The sequence below is a fragment of the Bos mutus genome, chromosome 11 (genome assembly GCF_027580195.1).
Source record: "Bos mutus isolate GX-2022 chromosome 11, NWIPB_WYAK_1.1, whole genome shotgun sequence".
NCBI lineage: Eukaryota > Metazoa > Chordata > Mammalia > Artiodactyla > Bovidae > Bos > Bos mutus.
This window is the reverse complement of record NC_091627.1, coordinates 95,503,294-95,530,496: the sequence shown is the minus strand read 5'-3', so window position 1 is coordinate 95,530,496 and position 27,203 is coordinate 95,503,294. Positions and strand designations below refer to the sequence as shown.

General features: G+C 36.9%; 1 protein-coding gene across 1 annotated transcript in view; it reads right to left on the bottom strand.

The window, feature by feature from the left end:
- The window catches only part of ALMS1 (ALMS1 centrosome and basal body associated protein), a 186,417-nt gene that overhangs the window by 69,951 nt on the left and 89,263 nt on the right, over nt 1-27,203 (bottom strand). Inside the window, 2 exon segments of the mRNA XM_070379810.1 lie at nt 1,068-1,309; nt 14,867-16,707. Coding sequence (XP_070235911.1) covers nt 1,068-1,309; nt 14,867-16,707 — 2,083 coding nt within the window.

Here is a 27,203-nt window from a genome sequence, read left to right as displayed (position 1 = left end):
CCAGTTACTGGTCTGAAAAAGAAAATAGCTTGCTATAATTTTGAATGTTACACAGTATGCTGCTACTGCTGCTGCTGCTTCTAAGTTGCTTCAGTCGTGTCCGACTCTGTGCGACCCCATAGACAGCAGCCAACCAGGCTCCCCCGTCCCTGGGATTCTCCAGGCAGAACACTGGAGTGGGCTGCCATTTCCTTCTCCAATGCATCAAAGTGAAAAGTGAAAGTGAAGTCGCTCAGTCGTGTCTGACTCTTCGCGACCCCATGGACTGCAGCCTACCAGGCTCCCCATGGGATTTTCCAGGCAAGAGTACTGGAGTGGGGTGCCATTGCTTTCTCCGGTTACATAGTATAAGCACTATCAAAACATCACTGTCAAGATGGCATACAAACACCCTAAATGTAAACCCTATGGTAGAGATCACTAGCTGTTCACCAAATCTCATTTCTTCTTCATCCTGGAAAGCACACTTAAACTAACCCTAGTCAGTGGAAAGTGATATGGGCCACCTCTAGGCCCAGCCCATAAGAGCCTCCCACATGTGCACCTCCATGTTTTCCATCCCTTCCAGTTGACTATGATGGTGAATCCATGGTTCCATGTTTTAAAGACAGCAGGGTCATAGCCAACCTGGGTCCCTGGTCAATGTTTCAAGAGCAAGAAATAGACTGGTATTGTGCTTGCAAAATCTGTTTAATATATTATATGAAATGATAGTTAAAAAATAAAAAAAAAGCCAAATCATTCGCCTGCCTCTCTTAAATTGAACCTCTACAGTTTTTCAGCTTTCATGAACTACTTGCACTCTTATGACAAGTATTATGAGATGAAAATATGTCAACCATAAGTAGCATGCGTTTCACATAGGTTGTTAACGCCAATGGAACAGAAATAAAAACATAATAAACTATATCCTTCTCATGGTTATGAAAAATAAATGATATAATCATGTACAGCTTAAAGATTAAAATTAAAATCAGGTTTTCTAACTAGAAAGACTCAATCAAGAAATTTCTTAATTACACATGAAAGTTGATAATATGACCTAAAACGCAATCATATTCTCTTACCATCTGTACCATGAGGAACAGTAATCTGTTGAACTGAAGATGATGAAGCGAACTTGACAGGAATGTTGCCCGACTTCTGTGTATTGAGCTCTGGAATTTCATGTCCACGATCTTCAGCATTAACAAAAATTTCAGATGAAAACGTGGCTTTACCTGGACTTTCTGTTGTTATCTGAGTGACTGCATCAGATGATAATTTTCCAGAGAAGGGAGAAAACGGGGATTTAATCTCCTCTGGTGATCTGAAAAAGAAGAGAAAGGGCAAAGCAGGTCATATCCTTGGCTTATCACAAATCGTTATTTCTTTCCAAACATTACTTCAATATTTTGTGGAGACACATCAGACTCCAATGGTTATTTCTGCAGTACCCTTTGCTTTTTTAGATACTTATTACAATGTGATCAAATGTACTTTAAAACCGACTTTTAGTTTCAATTCACAATGCTATTTAATAAGGACAAGGTCCTTTTCAGTTGAAGTGAAAATACATCCATTCAAAAATAAAATTACTAGAAAGTGAAAGTGAAGTCACTCAGTCGTGTCCGACTCTTTGCAACCCCATGGATCGTAGCCCACCAGGCTCCTCAATCCATGGGATTTTCCAGGGAAGAATACTGGAGTGGGTTGCCATTTCCTTCTCCAGGGGATCTTCCCAACCCAGGGATCGAACCCGGGTCTCCTGCATTGCAGACAGAAGCTTTACCGTCCGAGCCACTAGGGAAGGGAGTATGCTAAACACATAGAGTATACAAAAACAAACAAGAAATAAAATCTTTCCTCAAAAAATTTATATGTCAGTGGGGGAACTAGAGGTTTTTAAGGTTGCAATTATGTATAAAGATTATAAAGAATACATATTAAGATATAATAGAGTAAATAAATGACTGTATAAACAAGTAAATAATAGGAGGGATAAGACAAATCATGCTAATAGAAAAACCCCATATGTAGGTAAGCCCCTCTTGCCATTAATCTCCTCCCCAAGGAGGTGAAGCTTAATCTTCTCCTTAAGTCCAGTCCTGAATTCACTGAGTTCCAAAGAAGAGATCAAAAACGGGAGAAAAAGTAACTTCACAGTGGAGAACCTGGCAAACACCATGTTATCCAAGTGATGATGGTTCACATCACCAGTGATACCATGTGGACATTACGTATTCTGTTATGATGTGGTGAGAATTCACCTATGGTATTCTTTGCCAAATCCCAGAACTCCAGTCTGATCAAGAGAAAAACATCAGCCAAATTCAGATTGAGAAAAACTCCACAAAATGTCAGACCAATATTCCTCAAGACTTTCAAAATCATGAAAAACATGGAAGGAATGAGGAACTGTCACAGAGCAGAGAAGACTGAGGAGACATGATGACTACTAAATACAATGAGATACACTGGATTGGGTCCAGTATATTGGGAACAGGAAAAGGTCACCAATGGGAACACTAGTGAAATCTAAAAAGAGCCTGAAGTTTAGTTAATAGTAATATATAAATGTTGGCTTTTTTAATTTTTAAAAATATACTATGGTAAAGAGGTTAACTGACAGTAGGAAAAACTGGGAGAGGAGTTAACTGTGTTATGTTAGTATCTTTTCTACAGATTTTAAAGTTTTTGAAAATAAAAAATATTTATTTTTAAAAAATGGAGTAATATTGGATTTCCCTGGTGGGCCAGTGGTTAAGAATTCTCCTGCCACTTCAGGCGACATGTGTTCAATCCTTGAACTGGGAGGATTCTGCAGAGTGGGGTGACTGGGCCTATGCCACAACTATTGAGCCTGTACTCTAGAGCCTGAAGCCACAACTAGTGAGCCCACAAAAGAAGCCACTACAACGACAAGCCCAAGCACCGAATGAGAGAAAGGCCCCACACAGAAACAAAGACCCAGCACAGCACCCCAAAAAAGGAGCAATACTGTATTGTATCATATTGATGTACTGGCTATATCACAAAACCAGAAGAGCTTTTAAATCTCTATCCTTTGTCTGCTGCCGCTGCTGCTAAGTCACTTCAGTCGTGTCCAACTCTGTGTGACCCCATAGATTGCAGCCCACCAGGCTCCCCCGTCCCTGGGATTCTCCAGGCAAGAACACTGGAGTGGGTTGCCATTTCCTTCTCCAATGCATGAAAGTGAAAAGTGAAAGTGAAGTCGCTCAGTCGTGTCTGACTCTTCACGACCCCATGGACTGCAGCTTACCAGGCTCCTCTGTCCATGGGATTTTCCAGGCAAGAGTACTGGAGTGGGGTGCCATCGCCTTCTCCGATCCTTTGTTTACTAGTCACTAATTAAAAGGACAATTATGAGAAAAGAAAGTAGGCCCATCTCCCTTATGTATATAGAAGCAAGAATCCTAAAATGTTAGACAACCAAATGTACAGTGAGTGAGTGAATGTCTGTGTGTGTGAATGAATTCCTATCAAGCTGGTTTACTCCAGAAGTTCAAGGTAAGTTAACATTCAAATATCAACCAATATGACTCACCACATCAAAAGGAGAAAATTTGCATGATCGTATCAATATAGTCAGATAAAACATTTGATGAAATTCAATAATTATGTATGATTAAAAACTTGTAGCAAAGGGGAACTACAAAAAACTTTAGAGCCACAATCCTATTTATAGTGAAGTGTGAACAATGTCCACTGTAGCATTAGGAACAAAATAAGGATGCCAACTCTTACCCTCTCTATTCAGTATGTTAGTAAAAGTCTTAAATGGCATTAGCAGGAAAAAGAAATCAGACATATAAGGATAAGAAAGGAAGAAATAATACTGTCACTTTTCATATTTGATATAATCAGGGATACAGAAAATCTAAAACAATCTACTGATAACATATAAAATATGTTAAGTTTTCAGAAGAGTTACCAGATAAGAGAACAAACTTTTAAGAATTCCCCTATATTCTTTGGTATCTGAAAAGTTACACAATTAAAAACCAAAAGATATGCACTTTACATTATCATCAAAACATCAAATAACTAAGTATAAAAAAGATATAAGAACACTAAACAGAAAACTATTGATACATCACAGAGAGAAATTAAAGGTGGTCTGAATAGGATTTCCACTTCCAGTTATGACATACAGGTACACCTCATTCTATTGCACTTAACTTTATTGTACCTTGCAGATATTGCATTTTTTTTAAACAATTTGAATTTTAGTTAGTAGTAATAGTAATATATAGTTAATAGTAATATATAAATGTTGGATTTTTAATTTTTAAAAATATACTATGGCACAATGGAGTGAAATCTAGCAGAAAACAAAGTCAAGCTGATGGAGGACTAAGTGAAGAAAGCTGAGTGAAATTTCATGCACAGTCATAGAACTAATGAAACAGAAATCCCACTAGATAAAGGGGCTTGTGACAAACATTAGGCCTCTTCCACAAGACATTTGCCAGTTTTTGAACCTACATAAGACAGGAAACTAAATAACTAATGCTTGAGAGGAAGAAATTTCAAAAGTGACAAATCCAAGACCAGGAGATGACTGTGGCTCAGATCATGAGCTCCTTTTGCAAAATTCAGACTTAAACAGAAGTAGGGAAAACCATTAGGCCATTCATGTATAATCTAAATCAAATCTCTTATGTACAGGGATACCTTCCCTTTCCTTCCCATAGTTGAAGTGACAAACAGATTCAAGGGATTAGATCTGATAGACAGAATGCCTGAAGAACTATAATGGAGGTTCTTAACACTGCATGTAGGTGGCGACCAAAACCATCCCCAAGAAAAGAAATGCAATAAGGCAAAATAGTTGTCTGAGGAGGCCTTACAAATAGCTGAGAAAATAAGAGGAGCAAAGGAGAAAGGGAAAGATATACCCATCTGAATGCAGAGTTTCAAAGAATAGCAAGGAGAGATAAGAAAGTCTTCTTCAGTGAACAATGCAAAGAAATAGAGGGAAAAAACAGAATGGGAAAGACTAGAGACCTCCTTCAAGAAAATTAGAGATACCAAAGGAACATTTTATGCACAGATGGGCACAATAAAGGACAGAAACAGTATGGACCTAACAGAAGTGAAAGATATTAAGAAGAGGTGGCAAGAATACACAGAACTGTAAAAAAAAGGTCTTAATGACCTGGATAACCACGATGGTGTGATCATTCACCTACAGCCAGACATCCTGCAGTCTGAAGTCAACTGGGCCTTAGGAAATATTACTATGAACAAAGTTAGTGGAGGTGATGGAATTCCAGGTAAGCTATTTCAAATCCGGAAAGACGATATTGTTAAAGTACTGCACTTAATATGCCACCAAATTTGGAAAGCTCAGCCTAAATTATCCCTAAGTAAAGAGGCTCTGACCCAATTAGTAAGAAATTAAAATTAATTGGTTGGCACCAACAAATTGAATTGACAGCATTTGTATGTACAAGCAACAAATAACTAGAAAATACAAAATCTAAAATACCATATACAAAATTATCATAAAACATAAAATACTGAGGAATGAATTTAATGAAAAATGTGAAAGCCTACACAATGAAAATTACAACATCTTACTGAGAGATATCAAGTCAGTGGTGGGGAGGGAGGAAGAGGAGAACATGTTCACGCTTGAGGGGGACTCCAGTATTACTAAGATGTCAATCATTCTCAAAATGACTACAGATTCAATGCAATATTGAACAAAATCCCAGGAGGATTTTTGAAGAAACTGAGAAGACTATTCTAAAATTTATATGGAACTGCACAGAACCTAAAATAGAAAAAAATAATGTTGAAAATAAAATAAGGTCAGAGGACATAATCTGATTTCAAGACAATATAAAGCTACAATAATAAAAACATCCTGGTACGGCTGCATAGATAAATAGTTCAAAGGAACAGAGTGGAAACTTAAAAATAAACCCCCATATAAAAGGTCAACTGATTTTTGACAGAGGTGCCAACTACTTTAATAAGGAAATAAATAATTATTTCAATGATGGTGCTGGAATATCCAGTAAAAGAAAGTGGTCCTGAATTATGTAAACTACAGTATGTACAGAAATTAATTTGATACAGATAAAAGACATAAAAAAATAAAGCTAAAACTATTTTCATTTCTAGAAGAAATGTAGGAGAAAATTTCATAACACTGGCTTAGGCATCATTCTTAGACAAGACACAAAAAAGTACCAACCATAAAAGAGAAACTGGGTGTCCATCAGCAGATGAATGGATACAGAGGATATTGTATATACATTTATATATACAATAAAATACTCAGCCATAAAAAAAGAATGAAATTTTGCCACTTTCAACAACATGGATGGACTGGAGGCTATGATATTAAGTGAAATAAGAGACTGAGAGAAAAAATGTCATATGATTATCAATTATATGTGGAATCTAAAAAATACAACAAACTAGTGAATATAATGAAAAAAACAAAACAGACTAACAGATACGGAAAACAGCCTCGCAGTTACCAGTGGGGAGGGAAGGGCAGGATGGGAGCAGAGGGTAAAGCGGCACAGACTGTTCTGCACAGAATAAGCTACAAGGGTGTGATGTGCAACACAAGGAGTATGGTTATGTTTTATAATAACCATGATACATGAAGTATGACCTTCAAAATGGTGAATCACTATATTGTACACATGGCACCCCACTCCAGTACTCTTGCCTGGAAAATCCCATGGACAGAGAAGCCTGGTAGGCTACAGTCCATGGGGTCACAAAGAGTCGGACACGACTAAGCGACCTCACTTTCACTTTCAACTTATACAGTATAGAAAAAGAAAAATTAACAAACTTGATTTCATAAAAATTAAAACTTTTTCTTCATGAAGCCACCAGTAAGAAAATGAAAATCAAACCTCATTCTGTGAGAAAATATCTGCAATACAGAGGATCTGTTATCTTGAATATATTAAATATTCTTAAAATCATGACACAATCTAATGTATAAGAGTGAACAGATACTTCATAAAGATATAAAAATGGCCAAGCACAGAAACAATACTCAACATCATGTGTCATCAGGGAAAAACAAATTAAAACCACAATAACATATCATTTCACATCCACATTTAAAATGGCCAAAATAAAAAATAACTGGAAATACCAAGTGTTAGCAATAGAATTTGCATATGCTGTTACTGAGAACAAAAAATGATACAGTCAGTTCCAGTTTTGGATAATCAATCAGTCTGTCTCTTCTACTAAGTGAAGCTATAAAACTGAGACAGACTACATGGAGCAGTTATTAGAAGACTTTTGAGAAATAATAGGAGCTGGCAATTTGGTTTACTGGCACATGTGAAGCACCAGTAAAACAGAGAAGAGTTTATCACTGTTCCCTTTGGTATCCAATGACCTGAACTCAATAGAGTCTGACACTTAGAAGTGGACATTAGTACAGACAGAAAGACCTCCAGAAGAAGCCTTCTATTCGGGCATGAGAAGTGGAACTGGAAATAATGTGAAAATCCCCTTTTCTTTTCTCTCTTTCTAGTAATCTCAAGCACTCAAGTGATTACATGGTGGCAGCAATACCAGCAGAAACAGGGCGTTTAAAACTCTGACCGAGGACCCTCCTCTTCCACTACAGGAGATGTGGTCTCAAGCTAAGCTAAGCTAAGTCACTTCAGTCGTGTCCGACTCTGTGCGACCCCATAGACGGCAGCCCACCAGGCTCCCCCGTCCCTGGGATTCTCCAGGCAAGAACACTGGAGTGGGTTGCCATTTCCTTCTCCAATGCATGAAAGTGAAAAGTGAAAGTGAAGTCGCTCAGTCCTGTCTGACTCTTCACGACCCCATGGACTGCAGCCTACCAGGCTCCTCCATCCATGGGATTTTCCAGGCAAGAGTACTGGAGTGGGGTGCCATGTGGTCTCAAGAGGGTAAGGCAAATCTGTGATTTTTTTTTTCTCTGTACTGAACCACTTGGCACTGACACAGTCACAGGAAGCACACAAAAAACACACAGAAGAAAGGGCTAAGTTAAGCCCCTGCTTTCTGTTCTGAGGACCTGAAAAGGGGAGCTCAGGGTGAAACATATCAAGGAAAGCATCTATTATAATGGTTAATAAACAGGGACAGTACCACAAGTTGGTGAGGATGGAGAGTAACTGAAACATTTGTACATTGCTAGTGGGAATACAAAGATACAGCCACTTTGGAAAAACAGCTTAGCATAGTTTAGTTCTAAACAGTTCTTGTACAGTTAAATACACACACACACCACATGACTCAGCAGCTCTAATTATATATACATATATATACAAATATATTCTTATTTTTATAGCAGGTCTAACTATAATCAGCGAAAACTAGAAACAACCCAGATATCCTTTAAGGAGTCAATGTACATAGATAAACTGTGTGTGTGTGTGTTTTGTTTTTTTTTTAACTTTTTACTGCTTTATGCTTGTAAAAAGTCAAGAAGTAATTAAAAAGTAAAAAACTATTGATTCACAAAACAAGATGGACAAATCTCAAATACACTTTGTAAAAGATGCCAAACCTGAAAGGCTATTCTATATTTTATGATTTCATTTACGTGACACTCTAGAAAGGCAAAACTTGGACTGAGAGAAATGCTTCGTATGGACCTGTGATGTGGATTAATCAAAACTGACAGAACTAATATTTTAACCACAAAAAGTGAATTTGATAATGTGCAAATTTTTAAAAAATTAACCAAGTTATTGGGGCAAGATGGAATACAGGATGTAAGAAATGGATCTAACAGTATTATAAATGAATCATATCATTATGCTAAAGCGTGTAGGGAAGAAAACAACTAACCTGGGAAACAGCAACAATGTCTGGACTGAATACTATACATAAAAAACCTGTACACAGTTGGAGAATTTGTTTCTCACCTGGGTATGGGACAAGAATTCTGAAACTACATATCCTGGGGTAAATATACTGTAGATAATGACAGCCATGTTTATCACTATTGGAGAAAGAAGTTTATAAATAAAAGAAAAAAGCTAGAATCAACCCCATGGTTCTGGACTAGTTGGAGGTATCAACATTGATCTGCGATTTTTAAAAATACACACACACATAAATACATACACACATTACAATCAAGATGAAATGACTACAGATGTAGACACATGTGTGAGTTAATGCCTATAATCTTTAACTTTATTCACTCAGCAGGGCAAGAAGCAGTGTCAACCTAGTAAGTCTTAAAAAAATCAAAACAGAAAGCAAAATATATCTTGAAAGAAATGAAACTGTGAACAAAACATATCAAAACCTATGAGACAAAAGCAGTTCTAAGGACATTTATAATGATAAATGCCTTCATTAAGAAAAAGAAAGGCCTCGAATAATCTCACACTTCAAGGAATTAGAAAAAGAACGGAATAGCCCAAAGCACACAAAGAAAGGAAATAAGAAAGATCAAAGTAGAAATAAGAAAAATCAAAGGAAAAAAAAAAGGATCAGAGACCAGAAAAATAGAAAAGATCAAGATTAAGAACCTAATTTTTGATGACAGACAAAAATGACAAACCTTTAGCTAGAATAAGGAAGAAGGACTCAATCAGAAACGAAAGAGAAGACATGGCAATTGATACACAGGATCATAAGAGATTATTATGAACAGTTATATGCCAACAAATTGGATAACCTAGCAGAAATGGATAATTTCCACTATCCATAAGATACATACAATTTACCAAGACTGATTCATCAAGAAATAGAAAATATAAACAGACCAATGGAGTAAGGAAATAAAATCAGTAATCAAATCTTCCCAATAGATGGTTTAAGTGGTGAATTCTACCAAATGTTTCAAAAGGAAATAATACCAATCCTTCTGAAACTTGTCCAAAAATTGAGAGAGAGGACCATCTGCAAACTCATTTTACAAGGCCAGCATTACCCTGATGACCCAAAGCTAAGTGAAGATATAGAAAACTACAAACCAATATCTGATGAATAAAGAGATAAAACTTCTCAACAAAATATTAGCAAACTGAATTAAACAGCACATTAGAATTATACATCAAGATCAACTGGGATTTATCCCTGAGGCATAAAGATAGTTTAACATATAAAAATCAATAAACATCCCACTTTAATAGAATAAAAGATTAAAATAATATGATTATTTCAGTAGATGAAGAAAGAGCATTTGACAAAATACATCTTTCTTGATAAAAACTCTCAACAAATTGGGTATAGAAGAAACATCCCTCAACATAATAAAGGTCATGTATGACAAACTCTCAGCTAACATGAGACTCAATGGTGAAAGGATGAAGCCTTCCCTCTAGTATGAGGAACAAGGTAAGAGTGCCCACTGCTAGCACTTTTACTCAACACAGCACTGGAAGTCCTAACCAGAATGATTAGGCAAGAAAAGGAAATAAAAGGCATCCCATCACTAAGGAAGAAGTAAGCTGTCTTTCTTTGCACATGATATGATCTAACATCTAACAGAAAATCCTAGAGACTTCATAAAAAAAAAAGTTAGAAATAATCAATGAATTCAGTAAAGTCACAGGATGCAAAATCAACATAGAAAAATCAGTTGTACACTAACAACAAAATATCCAAAAAGAAGGAAGAAAATACTATTCACAAGAGTAACAAATCAATAAATACCTAGAAATAAATTTAACCAAGGAGGTAAAAGATCTGTTCACTGAAAACTAAAAGACTTTGATGAAGGAAATTGAGGAAGACACAAAAATGAGAAGACACATGAAATGTGTTCATGAACCAGAATATTGTTTAAACATTCATATTCCTCAAAGCCATCAATATACATTCAATGCAATCCCTACCGAAATTCCAATGCCATTTTTCATAGAAAGGAGAAAAACAATTCTAAAATCTGTACAGAGTCACAAAAGACCCTGAATTGCCCAAGCAATTCTGAGAAAGAACAAAACTGGAGGTATCACACTTCCTGATTCCAATCTATAACACAAAGCTACAATAATCAAAACAGTATGGTACTGGCACAAAAACAGCCACACAGATCAGTGGACAGAACAGAGACCCGTAAATAAACCCCCACATACGCATTCAACTAGTATTTTACAAGGGAGCCAAGAATACTCAGTAGAGGAAAAACAGTCTCCTCAATAGAAGGTGCTGGAAAAACTAGATAATCACATGCCCCAAAAATGAAACTGGACTCCTATTTTAATACTAACAAATTAACTTGAAATGCGTTAAAGATTTAAACATAAGACCTGAAAACATAAGCTCCTAGTAAAAAACACAGGGAAAAACTCCTTGACATAGGTCTTGCCAGTGGTATTTTGGATGTAACACCAACAGCACAAGCTACAAAAGCAGAAGTCAGTACGCAGGACTACATCAAACCCCAAATTTTCTGTACAGCAAAACAGTCAACAAAATGAAAAGGCAACCTACACTGATGGACTTTTGCAGCATTTTGCCAAGCGAAATAAACCAGACAGGGAAAGAGAAACACCATGCACCACTACACATGGAACCTAAACAAGAGGACACAGAGTAGAAAGCTGTTTACCAGAAGCTGGAGGGCAGGAGAAAAGGGGAGCTACTGGTCCAAGAGCACAGACTTCCAGTTAGAAGATGAGTAAGTTTTGGGGATCTATGCACAGTACTGTGATGATAGTTAAAAATAATGTATTAATATAGTTGAAAGTTATTTTAGAGTATATCTTAAATTTTCTCACCACAAAGAAAGTAAGGATAATTATGTGATGTGATGCAAGTGTTAGCTAATGCTATCATGGTAATTATTTTGAAATATAAGTGTATTAAATCAACACACTGTAAACTTTAAACAAGGTTGCATATGAATTTTATCTCAACAAAGCTAGGGGAAAATCCTATACTCCAAAAGAGAAATCAGTATTCTTTGGGGAAATGATTGATTTCAGGGCTGTGACAGGGTATAGTAGCCAATCATGTTTTTAGTTGCTAAAACTGAATCAATTTGAGTAGTACTGGATTATAATCCAAAGGATGAAATAAATGCCCCATGGAAAACTAAAGGAATAAATAAATGGGAGGAACAACAGCTCTTGCTTACAGAAGAATTCCAATTAATAAATGTAGAAGGAATGAAGGAAATGATTTACCTACCAAGATTCTCTCTTTACAGTGGAGAATCTTGGTAGATACCACTTTTGTCAAGTAATCCAGGTTAACATCTTCAGTATATCAACTTAACATGCTTCCTGATGAAATGCACTGAAAATGGATAATCTCAATTTAATCTTGAGACAACATCAGACAAAGCCAATTTGAAACCAAAATAATTCCCTTCAAAGGTCATGAAAAATAAGGAAGTCTGAGAAACTGCCTTCAGTTTCTTCAGGAGATTCAGGAAACAGAACAACTGGAGATTAACTGGAGAGAACAACTAAATGCAAGGTGAAATGGTGGGATGGATCTGAAACGGAAAAGATTCATTTTTGGAAAAACCAGGAGAAATCCAAATTGGTCTATACATTTAATTATAATTTTGTATGATGGAGAATTTCTTAGTTTTGGTAAATGTTTTATGGTTATGATGTTAGGATAAGATGATAACATAAGGGGAGGTTTAGCAAAGGGTATATTGGCAACCTCTAAAACACTCCTCCAACACAACTTCCCTGGCGGTTCACTGGTTAAGACTCCATGCCTCCAATGCAGGGGGTAGTCTGGAAACTAAAATCCCCCGTGCCACACGGCACGGCCAAAATCAAACAAAAATGCCCCAGGTGATCTCTGCTTCCTGGTATTCATACATTTGAGTAATCCCTAATCCTTGAGGGTTGGCCGGAAATACTGATTCATTTCTTTCTAGTATTAGAATGTGGCAGAGGTGGTGAGATTAACTTCCAAGGTTAGGTTACAAAGTAAAGACTGTGTTTTGTCTTGGGCACATCTCCTGAACTCTCACTTGCTCATCTGAGAAAAGCTTAACTGTCACAGCTACCTTATGGAAGGAAGAAGCTGTTTCTGGCCAGTTACCATGTGAGTGAGCTTAAAAGGACATCGGTCTTAGTCAAGTCTTGGGATGGGACCACAGCTGCAGCCGATACCTTGTCTGAACCCTGTGAGAGACCCGAAGCCAGAAGCACCTAGCTAAGCCATGCCGGGATCTCTGACCCACAGAAACTTTGGGGTAATATTTACTGTTTTAAGCTTCTACATTTCAGGGTAATAGGTTACACTGCAATAGATAACACAGGGACTCTATTATTTTTGAAGCTCTCAGTCTAAATTTAATCTAAAAATAAAGTTTAATATTCTTAAACATTTTATGTATATATACACATATATACAGATGAGTGTGTATATTATTTACAGATTCTGGAGTCAGACAAACTAGGTTCAAATGTCATTTTTAACAGTTAATGGTCATATAATCTGGGGCAAATCATTTAATCTCTCTAAGGTTTGTAAAACCTATAAATTGAGGTAATAATATCTACCTATGATGATTACACTAAGTATAAAATTAGATATAAACATTGACTACAGTGCCTAGCACTTAGTACATTCTGGAACAAACAACATTGTTATTAGTTCATATTTATAATCAGCTATAATTTTCTCTCTGATTCAAAGAATTCAGCTCCAATAACGTGACACTTTATCACTTAGAAGAGTTTAAGTATTATATGCAAACTTGTCAATCTTTTCATTTCTAAACACTTTTCACACCCAAAAAGGATATATTTATAATACTATGGAAATCAGAGATTAAACTGCCCCAATCCAATTCTCAGTCACTAACGTTTCAGAGCTATAATGGACCTCCAAGCTTTCCAATTATTTCTTCCCACCAATCATCCATATACGAGTGCCAAAGATATTAAATGACTTGTCCGAGAGCACAGTTGATAGGATAGTTTAAGTATGGCTCAGGATTTGGGAGACATGGTAATGTGGTAAAGAAGCGCTTGCTTCCATTGAACAGACTGCATTATTTGAAACAACTGCTGCTTGCTGAAAAAGCAGCAATGTCAGTGCCTCAGTTTTCCAGAAGGCAAATAAGGATACCATCACCTACCCTATAGGGTTAACAAGCATTAAATCAGGAAACATATGTAAGTCCCTCACTGCATGACTACCACATGTGGATACTGATTAAACATTTTTTCCCCTTCTTTTCAAGGCCCACCACTATGATCTACTACCTTCTCAACTATAACATGGAAACATTACACACAGAGGGTAAGTATTTAGCCATATAGTAAAGGACTCACTGATGTAAAAGAGAATTAATGATAGTCTTAAAATCAGCTTGAACAGTATAAATCTAATGCATTTATCCCTAAACTGGGTTTTCATTCCTACAATCATTGTGAAATAAGATATCACACTAGGGACCACATTATCTTGACATACACTACTTGTGATATTAACCTTGATAACTTGGTTAAGTGATGTCTGCCAGGAATTTTCACAGAGAAATTACCGCTTTGATATTCATTCAGAGAGGAAACATGAAACAGAAACAGAGAGAGAGGAGGAGAGGGAGCACATACATGCATGCATCCCCTTCCAAAGCCTGGTCTTCAGCATATTTCCAGTGTAATAAATAAGGAATTACTAAATTGAACCACTTGGTGATCAAAGATTCTTCTGAGTAATGTTTTAAAATACTTGATGTCAAGTTGTTTTCCAGAAGTCTTTTGAGAGTATAAATACATTACATTCAGATGTTTTCTCTTACTTAGGTGTTCATTCCTTGAAAGATTTCTAGATTAGGCAGGTAACAACCTCCCCTAAGAGAAATTATCTGCCTCTCCCCCAAGAACTTACACTTGCTTAAGTATTTTAAACCCTTTATCATAAATTTCATCAGCTTGCTTGTCATCGCAATGAGACTCACCGATCTGCAGATACCGGAGTCCCTTCTGGATTGGAATATTCTTCCAAATCTGAACTGTTCACTTGTGTTTGCCTTGATGTTACTATCTGGCTATTCTGATAAGGTATGGTTTTCAAGTCCTGAGTAATAACATTACTATCTGGAAGAGGAGATTGTACGACTTGAAAGTCCGATGAAGATTTAGGTCCTAGAAAACCTAAAGATTCTTGATTCTGTGCTACAGGTTTACTGATCAATAATTTGGAGGTTGGTTCCAATGATCTTGAAGATATAGTTTGTAGGTCAGAGTTAAACTCACTATTCATCCTTGTTTTAGTGGCAGGATCCAATGAATGAAATCTTTTATCTAAGTTTCCACTATCCAACTTGGAAGGAGTCTTGGGGCAAAGAGTTATACGAATACAAGAAAGTGCTTTTCTATTTGAAGGTGGAGTAGATGCAGATGTTACTACTGTACATTGATTTGGGACTGATGGGGAGACCACATCACTGAATTTGGCTTCAACATCTATCACATCAGAAATGTGTAATTTAGGCTTATGCTCATTATTCTTTTCTACTACAGAATCCTGACTTTGAGGAAGGGGGGAATGGAGTTTCCTCAGGTGGTGATCTACATTTGGGGCTTTGCTTTGTTCAAAGAGCTGACGCTGCTCAAGAAAAATGGAAGAAGGAAGGTCTGAAGCTGTATAATCCTGACTCTGAGGAAGGGGAGAGTGGTTTTCTCTTAACCGATCTACATGTGGGGTCTTGCTCTGTTTAAAGAGTTCTCGCTTTTCAAGAAAAATACGACAAGGAAGATTTGGAGCTACATAATCCTGACACTGAGGAGGGGGCGAATGGTGTTTTCTCACATGGTGATCTGCATGTGGGGCTTTGCTTTGTTCAAAGACCTCCTGTTCAAGAAAAATGTGTGAAGGAAGATCTGCAGTAATAGTTACATTCTTCTCCTTTACTTCTAGTGTGGAATTTGGTCTGCCCATGCTAATGAGAGTATGATTATCAGAAAAATGAACTTCTTTGAAATTGCTATCATTTGCACTGGCACTGGGCTTAGGATGACTGCTTTTAAAATCTGATTTTTCTAAGGGTTTTTCTTCTTGATAAGAATGTTCAACAGATAATTTTTGGCTTTGGCTACTATTTTCTGCTAAAATAGTCACAGCTTTATCTGGTGACTGACTAATGATTTTAAATGATGAAGGGGAAGAGGTTCTCTGTTTTAGATCTCTAGGAGGATTCTGCTCTTCAGTGAAATGAGAATTAACTACCCCCACAGATGCTCCAGAACACTGGCTACCTTCAGTAACACCAACCTTAAGAAAAGAGGAATCTGAAAAGCATTTAGAATGTCGGTGAGATGAGAAAGTGATGGAGGTAGTAAACTTTTTCATGGGTTCTGGGGGCAGCATTTGTGATGAAGAATGACAATCCATTTCTTCAGGTGGCATACAAGCAGGTTCTACTAATTCTGACAGCCAAGGGTCCAACTTTTCATGAAATGGCATTCGAAGGCCCTTGCTAATTTCCAAGTCTTCACTGATAAAGTTTTGAAATGGGGAATGACTTTGTAACTGCAAGGAATTCCAAACTTTGAACTGGGAGTTGTTCTGGTCCAGTGACTTGGAAAGGTTGATGTGCCTAGTTCTCCATGATGACGGGCTCCGTTGTCCTCTGACTATTTCTGAGGGTTCAGCAGATCTAAAAACACAAGGGTGGCTGTCCAATCGGGGTCGTTCAGCTGTTAGAGTTCTGAAACATCCTTTTTCATGGCTCTCAATAATAATGTGACTACAGACAGCTTCTGGCTTGTATCCTATTCCCCGTGGACTCTGTAAATCCTAGAAGATATAAACAAGTTCTTACTTGAAGTAGTCTGAATAATTATAAAAACCCAACAAGAAAAGATAGTTAACTATAGAATAAAATGGCTCATGATAACTAAGATCACACAGTTAATTTCTTCTAAAAGTTTTCACTTAAGTTACAAAAGCAAAGACTTTTGCTCACCTTTTTAGTTTTAGTAACAGGGGTCCCTTACCCAAATTCTGCTGGTCACATGACTACCAAGCAGAGACTCTTCTTTTGCAGCCAGATAGGATCATGTGACTAGATACAAGCCAATGGGAGGTGAGCAAAAGCAGTAAGTACAACTTCTGGCTCTTGTCCTTAAAAAATGTATTTCTTGGCCTCCATGATCTCCTACTGCCACCTTCGATCATTACCATCACGACTACTCTTTCTTTTCTTAATTGGAGTGTAACTGCTTTACCATGTTGTTAGTTTCTGCTATACAACAACCCATTACCATTGTTTTTGCCAAATGAAAATGGTGATGTCTAGAACAACCCTGGGAGGCCACTTGTAATGGTGCCTCAACTGCCCACCCAGCTTGGTTCCTCAGAAGATTTCAAGAAGCAAAGTTACTTTCTTACCCTGGACCCGAAAGAGAAATACAATTCTACCTTATCTGAGCCACTGTATTTGGGTCTCTCTGCTACAGAAACATGGCCTACAACCTAATATTTACCAATAAAAATAGGAAAAAAGAATTAGTACTTCTTACTAGGGTACAGGATCAGTGCTAAAGATACCATAAATATTTAACACTTCTTTGAGATTTCTCTGTTTTATCTCTAAAATGATAACCTGGCATTCTATTTAATTTTAGTGCCACATGTGATTTCATATAAAAATATTTTACATTGCATTGCCATTTCTCATATAATGGAGATGTACTTTTCCCTAGTCCTCCTGCAAAGTACAACTAAAAATCCTGGACATTATATACACAACAAACTTAAGAAGAATCTGAAAGGTAAAGAGAAAAAAGGCAGACTGGCTAGGGACTTTGGGATCAGAGAATAACAAGAGAGTGATCCCTGGGTTTTGTTTTTACTTCAAATATCCCAGACTTCCAGTTAAAGACAGCTACCATGAACAAAGAGCACAGAAGAATCCAAAGAGCTCTAACAAAAACCTGCTCTCATTAGTTTAAAAACAAGTAAAGGTGAAGTTCAGCAAGACGGAAAACTTTTAGACAATAACTGCTCTCTTCCAGCCAAACATCACAGAAAAAAACTATGGCCTCACCCATACCCACACCAGCAAAGGCCAAGTGAGAAGCCTAAAGTTCCATCCCTGGAAAACTCTAATGCAGAATCCCAACATCCAGGCCAATGTGGTATTAGAGATGGTCAAAAAAGTATACAACTACCTTATGACCCAGCAAAGCAATAAAGACTGATGTTCATCAAAAACCTAGACAGGAATGTTTATAGCAGCTTTATTTGTAACAGCCAACAACTGGAAAACAACCAAGTCACCTCATTCAATCAGTATATATTTAAACAAATTGTGGCACGTTCATACCATGGAATACTACACATCAGTAAAAAATGAACAGACTACTGACACTGAATATTGTCCAGAGAATTATGCTGAGAAAAAGCCAATACTAAAAGATTGCATACAGTATGATTTCATTTACATGACATTCTTAAAAGGACAAAATTATAGCAATAGAAACTAGATTAATGGTTGCCAGGGGTTAAGAAAGGAGTGGGAACAAGACAGAAGTGGATATAATTATTACAGGGAAACAAAAGGGACCATTGGGGTGGTGAAAACATTAAGTTTCCTGACTCTATCAATGTCATTATCCTGGTTGTAATATATTATTACATATTTGCAAGACATCTTCATTTTTGGAAACTGGGTAAAGTGTAGAGGCAATCCTTCTACATTATTTCTTACTACTTTATGTGAATCTACGATTATTTCAAAATAAAATGTTTCAATTTTTAAAAAGTCAATAAACTAAATACCACTGGACAAAACATTTTAAAAATGTGATTTTAATTCCATGGCTTCTCACTATCCTGACACTGCCACACATATCACTGGGAAATAAATGCTCCAATTTGAGAAGCATAAACTTAGTCCAGCTTCTTAAAATTGGGCATGATTAGATTTATATTCATCCCAAAAGACATTTCTTCTTTCTTCCCAACAATCTGTATCTTATAATTTTTTAGAATACGCAAAACCCCACAACCATCCATCACCTCCTTCAAGCTTTATAATAATCATAAACAGCTTTTTATAATAACTTTTCCATTTAAAATTTTTTTTATAGCTTTGGTACTGGGCAAATCAATTTTAGTATTTTCATACAACCTTCTCCAGATACAGCCATAAGAACTTATATTACATCCCAACAATGCATCCTTTGATATGGGATAGGCTCTTAAATGTGGACTTCCCTGGTGATCCAGTGGTTAAGATATACCTAGCAGAAAATGGCTAAAATAAATGCACTTCCAATGTGAGGGACCCAGATTCAATCCCTGGTCAGGGAACTGATCCCGAATGCTGCAACTATATCCTGCATGCCACAGCAAAGACCTAGCACAGCACACTAGCCCCCCAAAAGGCTACTGTTTCGCTCACAACCCTCTTTAATGATAAAATCATTCAGCAAACTATAAATGAAAGGGACTTTCTCAACCAGATGAACAGCATTTACAAAAGATGCACAGCTAACATTATAGTAAATGGTAAAAGATCAGACGCTTTTCCCTTAGGATAAGAACAACATAGAATGTACATACTTCCTCTTATCATACTAAAGGGTCTAGCCAGAGCAATCTGGAAACCAATGAAAAGAAATCAAGAATGGAGAGGAAGAAGTAAAACCATCTCTGTTTGCAGATGACATGATCTTCTACACAGAAAACACCAAGGACACCATAAGAAAACCAACTAGAACTAATAAACAAGTTCCTTAAAATTTAGGACATGAGTTTAACAGACAACAGTCAACTACATTTCAACACACAGTGAACAATCCAAAAATGAAATAAAACAATTCCATCTACAACAGCATAAAAATAAAATACTTAAGAACATACTTATCAAAAAAATGAAGACTACCACAGAACACTATTGAGACAAACTATAAAAGACCAAAATAAATGGAAAACTGGCTCAATGAATTGGGCCAGACTTTAATACTGACTTTAATATTGTCAAGATGGCAATACTTCCCATACTGATTGATAGATTCAAGGGAATTCCCAATAAAATGTCAGCTGGCTTTTTTTCTTTGTAAAAATTGATCCTAAAGTTTATTCAGAAATTCAAAGGAGACACAGCCAAACCATTTGGAAAATGGTGAACAAAGTTGGAGGACTCACATTCTGATTTCAAAACTTAACCACACAGCTACAGTAATCAAAACTGAGTGGTACTGGGAACGAGAACAGAACTGATAGTTCAGAAATAAATACTAACATTCATGATGAATTGTCAAGGAGGCTAGAAAATTCATGGGGAAAAAGCCTTTTACACAAACAGTGCTGGGACAACTAAATATCTATGTGTAAAATAATGAATATGTAACTCCATATATAAACAAATGCCATTTCAGCTACTACATATACGGATTATTTTTATATTTAAAGTTTTGATACTTTGGTATATATATAAAATAGGAGATATTGGTATAACCTAACTTTTTGTTTTTTTAAGAAGTGGCAAGCAGCCTGATTCATGAGAAGTGAAGTTTCTTGGCTGTGTGTGACTCCTTGAGATCCCATGACCTGTAGCCTACCAGGCTGCTCTGTCCGTGGAATTTTCCAGGCAAGAGTGTTGGAGTGGGTTGCCAATAACCTAACTTTTTCATAAGTGTTTTCTAGTTCTTTATAAATCTATTATTTTGCTTAAATAAATAATGCCTCTAAGTGGACAGGCAACAAAAGTAAAAATACATGCATGCAGTTGTCCAGTTTCCCCAGCAACACTTATTGAAGACACTGTCTTTTCTCCATCATATATTCTTGTCTCTTTTGTCACAGATTACAATAAATGGCCATAGGCGCATGGGTTTGTCTCTAGACTTTCTATCCTGTTCCACTAATTTATATTTCTGTTCTTCTCCCAGTACCGATAGCTTACTGTAGCTTTGTAGTATGGTCTGAAGGGAGCTTGATTTCTCCAGGTCCACTATTCTTTCTCAAGATTGCTTTCACTATTCAGGATTTTTTTGTGATTCCATATAAAGTGTAAAAAATTTTGTTCTAATTCTCTGAAAAATGCCTTTGATAATCTGACAGGGTTGGCACCGAATCAGAACACTCCCTAACACTATACACAAAAATAAACTCAAAAATGCTTATTCACACTCAGAAACAGTCACAGACATAGGGAACAAAGTTATGGTTCAGTTCAGTCGCTCAGTCATGTACGACTCTTTGCAACCCCGTGGACTGCAGCGTGTCAGGCCTCCCTGCCCATCACCAACTCCTGGGGTCTACTCAAACACATGTCCATTGAGTTGGTAATACCATCCAACCATCTCATCCTCTGTTGTCCCCTTCTCCTCCTGCCTTTAATCTTTCCCAGCATCAGGGTCTTTTCCAATGAGTTAATTCTTCACATCAGGTAGCCAAAGTATTGGCGTTTCAGCTTCAACATCAGTCCTTCCAGTGAACACTCAGGACTGATTTCCTTTAGGATGGACTGGTTGATCTCTGTGCAGTCCAAGGGACTCTCAAGAGTCTTTTCCAATACCACAGTTCAAAAGCATCAACTCTTTGGCGCTCAGCTTTCTTTATAGTCCAACTCTCACATCCATACATGACTACTGGAAAAACCATAGCTTTGACTAGACATATCTTTATTGGCAAAGTACTCTGCTTTTTAATATGCTGTCTCGGTTTGTCATAACTTCTCTTTCAAGGAACAAGCGTCTTTTAATTTCATGGCTGCAGTCATCATCTGTAGTGATTTTGGAGCCCAAGGGGGTAAATGGGTGGTGGGCTGGGAGATTGGGACTGACACAAACGTACTACCATGTAGAAAACAGATAACTAATGAGAACCTACTGTATAGCACAGGGCACTCTACTCAATGCTCTGTAGTGACCTAAATGGGAAGGAAATCTTAAAAAGAATGGATATATGTATATGAATGACTGATTCACTTTGCTATAAAGCAAGAAACTAACACAACATAGTAAGTCAACTATATGCCAACAAAAATTAATTTGAAGAAATACACCCCGAATTAAAAGAAATATTGGTGCAATTTTAAGTGAAGGCTTCCCTGGTGGCTCAGATGGTAAAGAATCTGCCTGCAATGTGGGAGATCTGGGTTCAATCCCTGGGTCAGGAAGATTCCCTGGAGAAGGAAAGGCAACCCACTCCAGTATTCTTGCCTGGAGAATCCCATGGACAGAGGAGCCTGGCAGGTTACTGTTCATTGGGTCGCAAAGAGTTGGACACAACTGAGCTACTAACACACACATCTAGAATATATAAAGAATTCTTACAACTTAAACAATAAAAAAAAAACCCAATCCAAAAATGGGTACAGGTCTTGAATAGATATTTCTCCAGAGAAGATATACAACTGGCCAATAAGTCCATGAAAAGATATTCAAATCAATAATCATCAGCAAAATGCAACTCAAGCACAATAAGGTATCACTTTATATCTGCAACATGGCCATTATGAAATAAAAAAAACACCCAGAAAATAATAAGTGTTGGTGAGAATGTGAAAAAAATTAAATCTTTGTGCATCATTGATGTTAATGTAAAGTGGCTACTAAAGAAAACTATGGCAGTTCCACAAGAAACAAGTTCCACAAGAAAAGTAGAGCGACCACAAGATCTAGCGATTCCACCTCTGGGTCTGTACTGAAATACTGAAAAGAAGGCTCTCAAGGAGATATTTTTGTATTTTCATATTCACAGCAGCTCTATTCACAACAGCCAAAAGATGGAAACAACTCAAGTGTCCACGGATGGATGAATGGATAAACAAATATCGTACATACATACAATGAAATACTATTCGGCCTAAAAAGGAGATACTGTGACACATGCTACAAAATGGATGAGTTCTGAGGACACAGTTGTCAGAGAAAGACAAATACTATATGATCCCACTTTTATGGAGCTACCTAAAGGAGGGAAATTCAGAGACAAATTATAATGGGGACTGCCAGGGGTTGGAGAAAAAGGGAGAAGGGAATAGGGGATTATGGTTTAATGAATATAGAGTTTCAGTTTTATAAGAAGAAGAGCTCTGAGGATTGTTTAACAACAATGTTAATACAGTTAAATGCAGTCAACTGCACGATTAAAAATGGTTAAGATGATAGATTTTGTTATGTATAATTCAGCACAATTTTTAAAAGCAAAAATAATTTAAAATTGCCTCAAAGGGGATCATGGACCTAGACATAAGAATTAAAACTAAATCTCTTTGAAGATAATGTTAAACCTTTGTGACTCTCAGTTATGCCATGATTTCTTAATATGATACCAAAAGCACAGCAATAAACGAGAATTAATTATAAGTCAGACTTTGTCAAAATAAAAAAACTTGTGCTTTGAAGGTCACAACCAAGAAAGTGAAATGACAGCATACAGAATGAGAGAAAATACATGCAAACAATATATCTGATAAGAATCTAATATCAGAATATACAATTCAACAGTGGTGGTAGTGGTGGTTTAGTTGCCAAGCCGTGTCCAACTCTTGCTATCCCATGGACTGTAGCCCGCCAGGCTCCTCTGTCCATGAGATTCTCCAGGCAAGAATACTGGAGTGGGTTGCCATTTCCTTCTCCAGGGCATCTTCTCAACCCAGGAATAGAACTGGTGTCTCCTGCATTGCAGGCAGATGATTTATCAACTAAGCTATGAAGGAAGCCCACAGTAAAGGGGGAATTCAACAGTAAAGATAATCAAATTTTAAAATGGTCAAAAGATCTGAATAGAGATGTTTCTGCAAAGAAGATCAACAAATGACAAGCACATGAAAAGATGTTCAATATCATTAATTATTAGGAAAATAAAAAACATGATGATACCACTTCATACTCATCAGAATAATTATAAACAAAAAGACAGAAAATAGTTTAAAAGGATATGGAGAAACTAGAACTCTCATATACTGATGACAGGAATGTAAAATAGTACAGTTACTTTGAAAAACACCGTATTAGTTCCTTAAGATGTTAAACAGAGTTACCACAACGTCCTGGCAATTCCACTCCTAGGTATATAGCCAAGAGGTATGAGACACGTGTACCCCAGTGTTCATCACAGCACTGTTTATAATAGCCAGGACATGGAAGCAACTTAGATGTCCATCAGCAGACGAATGGATAAGAAAGCTGTGGTACATATACACAATGGAATATTACTCAGCCATTAAAAAGAATGCATTTGAATTAGTTCTAATGAGGTGGATGAAACTAAAGAGCCTATTATACAGAGTGAAGTAAGTCAGAAAGAAAAACACCAATACAGTATACTAACGCATATATATGGAATTTAGAAAGATGGTACCGATAACCCTACATGCGCAACAGCAAAAGAGACACAGACGTATAGAACAATCTTTTGGACTCTGTGGGAGAAGGCGAGGGTGGGATGATCTGAGAGAATAGCATTGAAACATGTGTATCATCATATGTGAAACAGGTCACCAGTCCAGGTTCAATGCATGAGACAGGATGCTCAGGGCTGGTGCACTGGGATGATCCAGAGGGATGGGATGGGGAGGGAGGTGAGAGGGGGGTTCAGGATGGGGAACACATGTACACCCATGGCTGATTCATGTCAATGTATGGCAAAAATGACTACAATAATGTAAAGTAATTAGCCTCCAATTAAAATAAATTAAAAAAAAATGTCCAATCAAAACCTCTTTATACCAGCACCATGCACAACAGCCAAAAGTGGAACCAAATGTCTATCAACTATTGAATGGATAAATAAAATATATCTATACAGTGGTATATTATTTGGCAATTAAAAGTACTTAAGTACTGATTCACGCTACTATGCAACATGCATGAATCTCAGAACTGTTATGCTAAGTAAAAAAAGCAGTCACAAAAGATCGTGTATTATAGGACTCCATTTATAAGAAATACCCAGAACAGGCAAATCCATAAGGAAAGATAGTAGATTATTGGTTCTAGTAAGAGAGGAATGGGGGTAGAATAGTAAAAAAAAAAAATGTTCTAACATTTAGCTATTGGACAATTCTGTAAATAAAGAAAAAACCACTGAATTATATATTTTAAATGAGTGATTATTACTGTGTATATATTACAGTGAGATAAAGCTGTTAAAAAGTAGTTTATTCTCTGTGAGCCTCTGTTTGTAAGTGCATTTGTATTATTTCTTTTTAGATTCCACATATAAGGGATGTCATATGATATTTCTTCCTTGTCTGACTACTTCACTCAGTATCATAATATCTAGGTCCATCCATGTTGCTGCAAATAACATTATTTCATTCTTTTTAATGGCTGAGTAAAACTCTATTATATGTATATGTGTGTGTGTATATATACACACACACACACATATATACCACATGGTTGCTGGGTGGGGAAGGATGGGGGGAAAGGATAGTTACGGAGTTTGGGATGGACATGTACTCACTGCTACATTTAAAATGGAAAACCAACAAGGACCTACTATACAGCACATGGAACGCTGCTCAGTGTTACGTGGCAACTGAAAAGGAGGGGAGTTAGGGGAAGAATGGATTCATGTGTACGTATGGCTGAGTCCCAGGGCTGTTCACCTCAAACTATCACAACATTATTAATTGGTTATAGCCCAATACAAAGCTAAAAAGATTTTTTTAAGTACAGTTTAGCTAATATATGTCCTTTATGAATTTCCATAGACTATTTCTCAATTAAAATTTCTACCTAACAGAGCTATTTGAGTTTTATCAGATTATTCTCTTATTGTTCAGTTAATATCACAAATCACAGACCTCATATAACAAACCAGAAAGAAAATAACAGCTCTTCCCTGTCACATAAAACAAACAAAACTAAACACAAACATACACATACACACACGCACAGCCACACAAACAGTCATCTAGCACCAAAAGTAAAATCTACTCTCTACAAACAAATGAACCATGGATTACTGTTTCATGCAAAACTCCCCTGAGCAAATTTCCTCACAGTCCAGTGGTTAGGACTCTGTGGGCTTTCTTGGTAGTCCAGTGTTTAAGAATACTCCTCCCAATGCAGGGGACACTGGTTTGATCCTTGATTCAGGAAATTCCACCTGCTGCAGGGCAACTGAACTGATGCTCTGGAGCACACCCTAGAGCCAGTGCTCAGTAACAATGAGAAGTCACTGACTCAATGGAAGTGAATTTGAGCAAATTCCAAGATAACATGGAGGATGGCGGAGTCTGGCATGCTGCAGTCCACGGGGTCACAAAAAGTCAGACGAGACTGAACAACAATAATAGCACTGAACAATCTGCATCTGCTTAAACCCCTGGATGCAGAAGGACAACTGTGTAATTACATGTGAATTTTCAGCTGAATGGAGCCAGGTCAGACTCCCTAACCTCCGTATTTTTCAAGGAGCAACTGTACTGTGTCTCAGTGTGGGGAACTTTTTCTGTTTACCCTGCTCAAAGTTAATTAAGCTTCTTGGATGTATATTTTCTATCAAATTTGGAAAGTTTTCAATAATTACTTCATTAAATATTATTTCTTTTCTCTTTTCTCTCCCTCTGGGACTTCCATTATACACATGTTGGTATGCTGGTGGTATCTCACAGCTCTGATCATTTTTTTCATTCTTTTCTCTTTCTGGGTTTTCAAAGTTGCCAATCTCAACTGATGTATTTTTAAATTCACTGATTCTGTTTGCCTGCTCAAATGTGCTACTAAAACCTGCCAGTGGATTTTTCCTTTCAGTTATTATATTTTCAGCTCCAGAATTTCAATTTGGATCCTTTTTATAATTGTTGGATATCCCTTTTTTGACATCTCTCTTTGGTGAGATAGCTTTTTCTTGGTTGTCTTCAGTGTGTTGAACACAACTTCTTTAGCTCTTTGAGCACCTTTAAAATCTTTTTTTTATAATTCCTGGGCTTCCTCAGGGGCAGTTTTTATAAATTACTGTTGACTTTTGAACAACTTGGATTTGAACTGTGAGGGTCCACTTATGTGATTATTTTGCAACAGTAAATATCAATACTATAGTCCATCATGGTTTGTGGTTGAATCCACAGATGGGATAAAAAAAAAAAAAAATCACAGAAATGGAGAAATGAGTAAAGTTATATGGGAATTAATCCCTGCATAGTGTTACTGTAAACTGTATTTTCCCCTGACAACAGCCATATTCTGTTTCTTTAAGCATGTCATGATTTGTTGACAACTGGACATATCAAATACAGTGTGGCAACTCTGGATACGAGATTCTCCCCTACAGCTGGAGTTTGGTGTTGCTGCTTGCTGTGGATAACTGTTTTGTACATTCTT